General features: G+C 43.8%; 1 protein-coding gene across 1 annotated transcript in view; it reads right to left on the reverse strand.

The window, feature by feature from the left end:
• Positions 1-2,957, reverse strand: part of LOC109891919 (zinc finger protein 385C) — a 194,571-nt gene extending 191,614 nt beyond the window's left edge. Inside the window, exon 1 of the mRNA XM_031827302.1 lies at positions 2,850-2,957. Coding sequence (XP_031683162.1) covers positions 2,850-2,898 — 49 coding nt within the window. The 5' untranslated portion in view covers positions 2,899-2,957. The remainder of the gene's footprint in view (positions 1-2,849) is intronic.
• Positions 2,958-8,435: the final 5,478 nt, after the last annotated feature.

The following is an 8,435-nucleotide window of genomic DNA, read 5'->3' on the forward strand; positions in this document are numbered from 1 at the left end:
AGCACAAACAACATGGACATATGTCTCTTGGCACAGCATTACTTAAATGATCCCTGTCAACATACAGTGCAAACAAAGCAGGCACCACAGCGTGTGCAACACACAGGTACACACACAGGCACGCACACAGGTACACACACAGGTACACACACACAGGCACACACACAGGCACACACACTTCATAGTACTTCACCAGCTCTCACCAAAGACAGAAAAAGACAACTCCTCCTTCATAACGAAAATAAACATATTTGGAACAACTGCGACAAAACACAAGTGACACTAACAGAGTGTGTAACGTAGTCTGTCACAGCAACAATAACACAAGTGACACTAACAGAGTGTGTACGTAGTCTGTCACAGCAATAATAACACAAGTGACACTAACAGAGTGTGTAACGTAGTCTGTCACAGCAACAATAACACAAGTGACACTAACAGAGTGTGTACGTAGTCTGTCACAGCAACAATAACACAAGTGACACTAACAGAGTGTGTACGTAGTCTGTCACAGCAACAATAACACAAGTGACACTAACAGAGTGTGTACGCAGTCTGTCACAGCAACAATAACACAAGTGACACTAACAGAGTGTGTACGCAGTCTGTCACAGCAACAATAACACAAGTGACACTAACAGAGTGGGTACGTAGTCTGTCACAGCAACAATAACACAAGTGACACTAACAGAGTGTATACGTAGTCTGTCACAGCAACAATAACACAAGTGACACTAACAGAGTGTGTACATAGTCTGTCACAGCAACAATAACACAAGTGACACTAACAGAGTGTGTACGTAGTCTGTCACAGCAACAATAACACAAGTGACACTAACAGAGTGTGTACGCAGTCTGTCACAGCAACAATAACACAAGTGACACTAACAGAGTATGTACGTAGTCTGTCACAGCAACAATAACACAAGTGACACTAACAGAGTGTGTACGTAGTCTGTCACAGCAACAATAACACAGGCCTCCATATTATTCATCCATAGGCATTCAGCAGGAGTAGCGGGCCTTAAGGTGGCGTCCATAAATGCTCTCCAAACCGCAGCAGCCATATTTCACCTTCCCTGACTGAACATGTTGATATTTGCCTTGATTATCTGCGTTCCCCTCAGCTCAGCTTGTTATAGTGAGTAGAGTGCCAACAGCACAATAAACACGAATTAGAGACTACATCAAGCCAACAACTGACACTCTCCCAGAAGCCCCCCTGGGACTACTGAACTTGTTTCTCATGTCAGTCAGGCCTCACAGGGGGACATGGATGTTTGACTGCTGTTTGGACTATGTTATAATAGCCTAGATCAATGTTTGACTGCTGTTTGGACTATGTTATAATAGCCTAGATCAATGTTTGAAATGAAAGGTGTTTCTGTGGATGATCATCATTATTATCATCGTCATGTGACCTAAATGCTCCAGCATCTGTTGAAGACCATTGTCCAGCCCAATGCCTACTTTTTAGCATCTTTAGGGTGATCTTTATAATGAAAAGCCATAAATAAATTCAATATATTATTAATATTATTATCATTTGACTGACTAAACAACGGAAGTGTCCAATTCCAATGTCAACTGAGATCAACATTTAAACTGAATCCGCTGCCCACTGACATAAATGTAAAGTATAGCAGACTAACATCTGTCATGGGTCCCAGTGGGTGATAGCTGTGGAGTATTTCATTTTTTTTACTAGGCAAGTCAGTTAAGAACAAACTCTTATTTTCAATGACAGCCTAGGAACAGTGGGTTAACTGCCTGTTCAGGAGCAGAATGACAGATTTGTACCTTGTCAGCTCAGGGATTTGAACTTGCAAACCTCCGGTTAATAGTCCAACACTCTAACCACTAGGCTACAATGCCCAGGCCTGTGTGTGGAGAATACCGCTTGAAGTTTCAGATCTTTGTTTGATAAAGTTTGTCCATCTTCAGAATGATCAGCCACTGCTTTCTTACAGCACGTGATTCATTCATTCAATTCTAGGGCCTACATTTATCAAAAGCCCTTATCCAGGTGTAAAGATATAAATAAACTGATGTTTTGCCAGATTAGACGTTATTGGACCACATCATACACTTGAGAAATGGCTTTGGAATTCGGGTGGGTTAAATAGTCTACTACAGTTCCATGGTTACAGTTTTCTATTGAGGGAATGCATGCCTGCATCTGGCCATTGAGAACCACAAGCACCAGCTCACCACATGCCATGCGGAAACACCCAGCCCGGTTGCGTGACAGGATGGACGATGAACGGTCGAGCAATATCATATTTTATTCAGTGAGGGAGGAAGTATGAACAAATAAGCCCATTCAGATTGCCTAATGTGCAATTCAAACGATCAACGTGCGCTCAATTAATAGCCTCAAAGCGCAACAGTGTATCAATTACCAATGACGTTTGCTTCGTAAGTTACAGACAATACATTACCTCGAAGCTGTAATCATATAAAACTACTAAAGGTGTTTTGATTAACAATCAAATCAAAATGAATATTACATGGATATAAAAAAAAGTCTAGTCTGCCCATGACAACAAATTTCCATGTCAGACATAAACAAATCTAACAATCGGTCGTTTGTCCATTCATTGTAAATAAAATTGCTAGGCCTATACATGCATCGGGCTCGTTTAAAATGTATAATTTGGCCATCTCAGAATAACTTTATAGCTAATCATACCATTAACAATGGAAAATAGGCTACTGTACACGCGCTACCGGTAGACTGATAATTGTGTGTGATGAACTGTCACATGGGGGCACAAACTTTGAATAGTAAACAGCAATACGTCAATATGTAAAAACAAACGGTACGTATAGGTTGTATTTCTGCCTACCTGTCCCGTTCCGTTTCAGATTGTCCCTGTGGTCGTCCGTACCCAACATCTTTCGAAACGTTGTGTGACAAGACTGACTGTTAAAGCCGAAAGCCCAGCTCGCGCTCTGGAGTCACGGGTGTCATAGCGCGCAGCCACTCTACACACGAATGCGCACTCAAAGGGTCTTCAACGCTATCACGGCCGCGCCTATACAATTTGATGTATGTTATTTATCACTTTGTCATCGAATATATTGTATTGAAAGACAGGAAAGAAGGTCGAAATTCTATTCATATACACTACATGACCAAACGTATGTGGACACCTGCTCGTCGAACACCTCATTAAAAAAATCATGGGCATTAAAATGGAGTTGGTCCACCCTTTGCTGCTATAACAGCCTCCACTCGTCTATGAAGGCTTTCCACTAGATGTTGGAACATTGCTGCTGGGACTTGCTTCCATTCAGCCACAAGAGCATTTGTGAGGTTGGGCACTGATGTTGGGCGATTAGGCCTGGCTTGCAGTCGGTGTTCCAATTCATCCCGAAGGTGTTTGATGGGATTGATGTCAGGCCAGTCAAGTTCTTCCACACCAATCTTGACAAACCAGTTATGCAGGGGCGCATGTCCCCCCCCCCACACACATTCTGAAATTGCGTTTTTGTCCCCCCCAGTTTTATCATTGGAATGTGATCCAAAATGAGGCAACGGTGTGCTTTAGTACCATGCAGATGCCTCTGAGGGGTTGGGTAGGCTATTTGGAGTGTTTATCCAACTGGATGAAAAATATATATATTTATTATATCCCCCCAAGTTGCGCCCCTGCATTTCTGTATGGACCTCACTTTGTGCATGGGGGCATTGTCATGCTGAAACAGGAAAGGGCTTTACCCAAACTGTTGCCACAAGTTTGGAAGCACAGAATCGGCTAGAATGTCATTGTACTCCGTCATTTTAAGATTTCCCTTCACTGGAAGTAAGGGGCCAAGCCCGAACCAAGAAAAACAGCCCCAGATGAATATTCCTTCTCCACCAAACTTTACAGTTGGCACTACGCTTTTGAGCAGGTAGCGTTCTCTTGGCATCTCGCCAAATCCAGATTCATCTATCGGACTGCCAGATGGTGAAGCGTGATTAATCACTCCAGAGAACGTGTTTCAACAGTTCCTGAGTCCAATGTTAGCGAGCTTTACACCACTCCAGCCGACGCTTGTCATTGCGCATGGTGATCTTACGTTTGTGTGTGGCTGCACCGGCCATGGAGACCCATATCGTGAAGCATACGACAAACAGTTATTGTGCTGACGTTCCAGAGACAGTTTGGAACTCGGTAGTGAGTGTTGTAACCGAGGACAGATGATTTTTACACGCAATGCACTTCAGCTCTTGGCTCTCCTGTTCTGTGAGCTTGTGTGGCCCACCACTTGGCGGCTGAGCAGATGTTGCTCCTAGACGTTTCCACTTCACAATAACAGCACTACTTTTGACCGGGGAAGTTCTCGCTAAGCAGAAAGTATACGAACTGTCTTGTTGGAAAGGTGGCAAACTATGACGGTGCCACATAGCAAGTCACTGAGCTCTTCAGTGAGGCCATTCTACTGCAAATGTTTGTCTATGGAGATGGCATGGCTGTGTGCCCCCGATTGTATGTACCTGTCAGCAACAGGTGTGGCTGAAATAGCCAAACCCACTAATTTGTGGTGTCCACATATTTATTATACAGTGCATTCGGAAAATATTCAGACCCCTTGAAAGCTGTTACAGCTTTATTCTAAAATGGATTAAATTGGTTTTTTTCCCGTCATCATTCTACACACAATACCCCATAATGACGAAGCAAAAACAAGTTTTACAAATGTAAATATGGTTCCCAATCAGAGACAACGAGAATCACCTGCCTCTGATTGAGAACCGCCTCAGGCAACCATAGACTTTGCTAGAACACCCCACTAAGCCACAATCCCAAAACCTACGAAAAAACCCCATTCATAAACACAACACAAAATAAACCCATGTCACACCCTGGCCTGACCAAATAAATATAGGAAACACAAAATACTAAGACCAGGGCGTGACACATTCAGTCCAAAGAGTTCAATCTTGGCTTCATCAGACCAGAGAATCTTGTTTCGCATGGCCTGAGAGTCCTTTAGGTGCCTTTTGGCAAACTCCAAGCAGGCTGTCATGTGCCTTTTACTGAGGACTGGCTTCCGTCTGGCCACTCTACCATAAAGGCCTGATTGGTGGAGTGCAGCAGAGATGGTTGTCCTTCTGGAACTCTGGAGCTCTGTCAGAGTGACCATTGGGTTCTTGGGCACCTCCCTGACCAAAGCCCTTCTCCCCCGATTTCTCAGTTTGGACGGGCGGCCAGCTCTAAGAAGAGTCTTGGTGGTCCCAAACTTCTTCAATTTAAGAATGATGGAGGCCACTGTGTTCTTGGGGACCTTCAATGCAGCATAAATGTTTTGGTAACCTTCCCCAGATCTGTGCCTCAACACAATCCTGTTTCGGAGCTCTACGGACAATTCCTTCAACCTCATGGCTTGGTTTTTGCTCTGACATACACAGTCAACTGTGGGACCTTATATAGACAGGCGTGTGTCTTTACAAATCATGAGGAATCAATTGAATTTACCACAGGTGGACTCCAACAAAGTTGTAGAAACATCTTGAGGATGATCAATGGAAACAGGATGCACCTGAGTTCAATTTCGAGTCTCATAGCAAAGGGTCTGAATACTTGTGTAAATAAGGTATTTCAGATTTTTTTTTTGTATAAATTAGCAAACATTTCTAAAAACCTGATTTTGCTTTGTCATTATGGGATATTATGTGTAGATTGATGAGGACATTTCTTTTATTTAATCCATTTTAGAACAAGGCTGTAACATAACAAACTGGAAAAGGGGAAGGGGTCTGAATACTTTCCGAATGTACTGTATATACTGTAGTGTATTTTAGTATATGTTTCAAAATTGTATTTATACAGTTTACGATAGTTTATTAGAATATAATAAAATAAAATAAAATCACCTGTCTTTATAATATGCAGAAATTAATTTAACTTGTTTTACTCTATTGAGTTTTACTCTATTTTACTTTTCCTTCACATATGTAATAAAAACATTCTACATATTTGACTATGAAGATGAAACCACCAGGTTGTTTGAAATAGCAAACTGATATTATAAATCTATGACCCCATCAGACGTGTCAGAGCCTGGCAGAAATATATCTCTGTGAGATATCAACCATGTAGTATTCCTTCACTGAGAGATGTCCATAAATTAAACATAAATACCAAGATGGCGTAGCAGTGGGGATGTCTGTTCTGATTGTCTTGTCATGTCCCTTGTATATATTTGTATTCTTTTTTTACATCTAATTTTCCATCTACGGATTGAACTTACCCTCCTGCAACTCACCTCACCCAATGTGGTATGGATCTTCTATTTTTACACTTTTGAACCAGAACCCCATTCTGAAGCTAGCCAGCTAACTAGCTAGTAGTTAGCCTGGAGCTAGCCTTGACCAAGGCCCATCTCCCGTCTAGCTGAAGAGATTCCACCAAGCAACCCTGGGCTTCAATTACCTCTTTTGCCAATTGGCCTGGACCCTTTGCTGCCGACACGGAGCCTCGCCAATCCATCACGACTGGTCTACCGACGTAACCGTCCGAGGGGGTTTCTGTCCCGAAGCAAGCACCAGTTAGCATGGAGCTAGGCCCTTCTCCCGATTAGCCAAAGAATTCCATCAGATCATTCCTGGGCTTCAATACCTCTTCTGCCAATTGGCCTGGACCCTTTGCTGCCGACACAGAGCCCAGCTGATCAATCACAACTGGTCTGTTGACCTAATCGTTCGAGGGGGTTTCAACAGACTCTTGTTGCGACGTCCCCCTGAGGCTCATCTGCTAGCCTGCTGCTAGCCCCGGCCTGCCAGCTGTCTGAATCGCCGTGCCTCCAGCTCGCCTAGCTACTCACTGGACCCTATGATCACTCGGCTACACATGCCTCTCCCTAACCTCTCCCTAATGTCAATATGCCTTATCTATTGCTGTTTTGTTTAGTAATTATTTGCCTTATTTCAGCCTCCAGCCCTGCTCAATATGCCTTTGCTAGCCCTGTTGTTCCACCCCCCACATACGTGGTGACCGCACCTGCCTTAAATGGTGCATCTAGAGACAAAACCTCTCTCATCGTCACTCAATGCCTAGGCTTACCTCCACTGTACTCCCATCCTACCATACCCTTGTCTGTACATTATGGCTTGAATCTATTCTTCTGCGCCCAGAAACCCGCTCCTTTTACTCTGTGTTCCTAACGCACTAGACAACCAATTCTTTTGGCCTTTAGCCGTACTCTTATCCTACTCCTCCTTTGTTCCTCTGGTGATGTAGAGGTTAACCCAGGCCCTGCAGTCCCCAGAATCACTCCCATTTCCCAGGCACTCTCATTTGTTGACTTCTGTAACCGTAAAAGCATTGGTTTCATGCATGCTAACGGCGGCAGGGTAGCCTAGTGGTTAGAGCGTTGGACTAGTAACCGGAAGGTTGCAAGTTCAAACCCCCAAGCTGACAAGGTACATATCTGTTGTTCTGCCCCATGAACAGACAGTTAACCCACTGTTCCTAGGCCCTCATTGAAAATAAGAATTTGTTCTTAACTGACTTGCCTAGTTAAATAAAATTAGAAGCCTCCTGAATAGTTTGTTTTATTCACTGCTTTAGCACATTCCACCAACCCAGATGTCCTAGCTTTATCTGAATCCTGACTTAGGAAGGCCACCAAAATCCTGAAATTTCCATCCCTAACTATAACATTTTTCGACAAGATAGAACTGCCAAAGGGGGCGGGTTTACAATCTACTGCAAAGATAACCTGCAGAGTTCTGTCATACTTTCCATGTCTGTGCACAAACAATTCGAGCTTCTACTTTTAAAAATCCACCTCTCTGGAAACAAGTCTCTCACCGTTGCCAATTGTTATAGACCCCCCTCGGCCCCCAGTTGTGCCCTGGATACCATATGTGAGTAGATTGCCACCCATCTATCTTCAGAGTTCGTACTGTTCGGTGACCTAAACTGGGACATGCTTAACACCGAGACCGTCCTACAATCTAAGCTTGATGCCCTCAATCTCACACAAATCATCAAGGAACCTACCAGGTACAACCCGAAATCCGCAAGCATGGGCACCCTCTTAGATATCATCCTGACCAACCTGCCCTCTAAATACACCTCTGCTGTCTTCAACCAGGATCACAGTGATCACTGCCTCATTGCCTGCGTGCGTACTGGGTCTGCGGTCAAACGACCACCCCTCATCACTATCAAACTCTCCCTAAAACACTTCAGCGAGCAGGCCTTTCTAATCGATCTGGGCCTGGTATCCTGGAAGGACATTGACCTCATCCCGTCAGTAGAGGATGCCCCATTCATAAAATGTAGAACTAAGAACAGATATAGCCCTTGGTTCACCCCAGACTTGACTGCCCATGACCAAAACAAAAACATCCTGTGGCGTTCTGCATTAGCATCGAATAGTCTGCGCGATATGCAACTTTTCAGGGAAGTCAGGAACCAATATACTCAGTCAGTTAG

This window comes from Oncorhynchus kisutch, linkage group LG6, assembly GCF_002021735.2.
Source record: "Oncorhynchus kisutch isolate 150728-3 linkage group LG6, Okis_V2, whole genome shotgun sequence".
Taxonomy (NCBI): domain Eukaryota; kingdom Metazoa; phylum Chordata; class Actinopteri; order Salmoniformes; family Salmonidae; genus Oncorhynchus; species Oncorhynchus kisutch.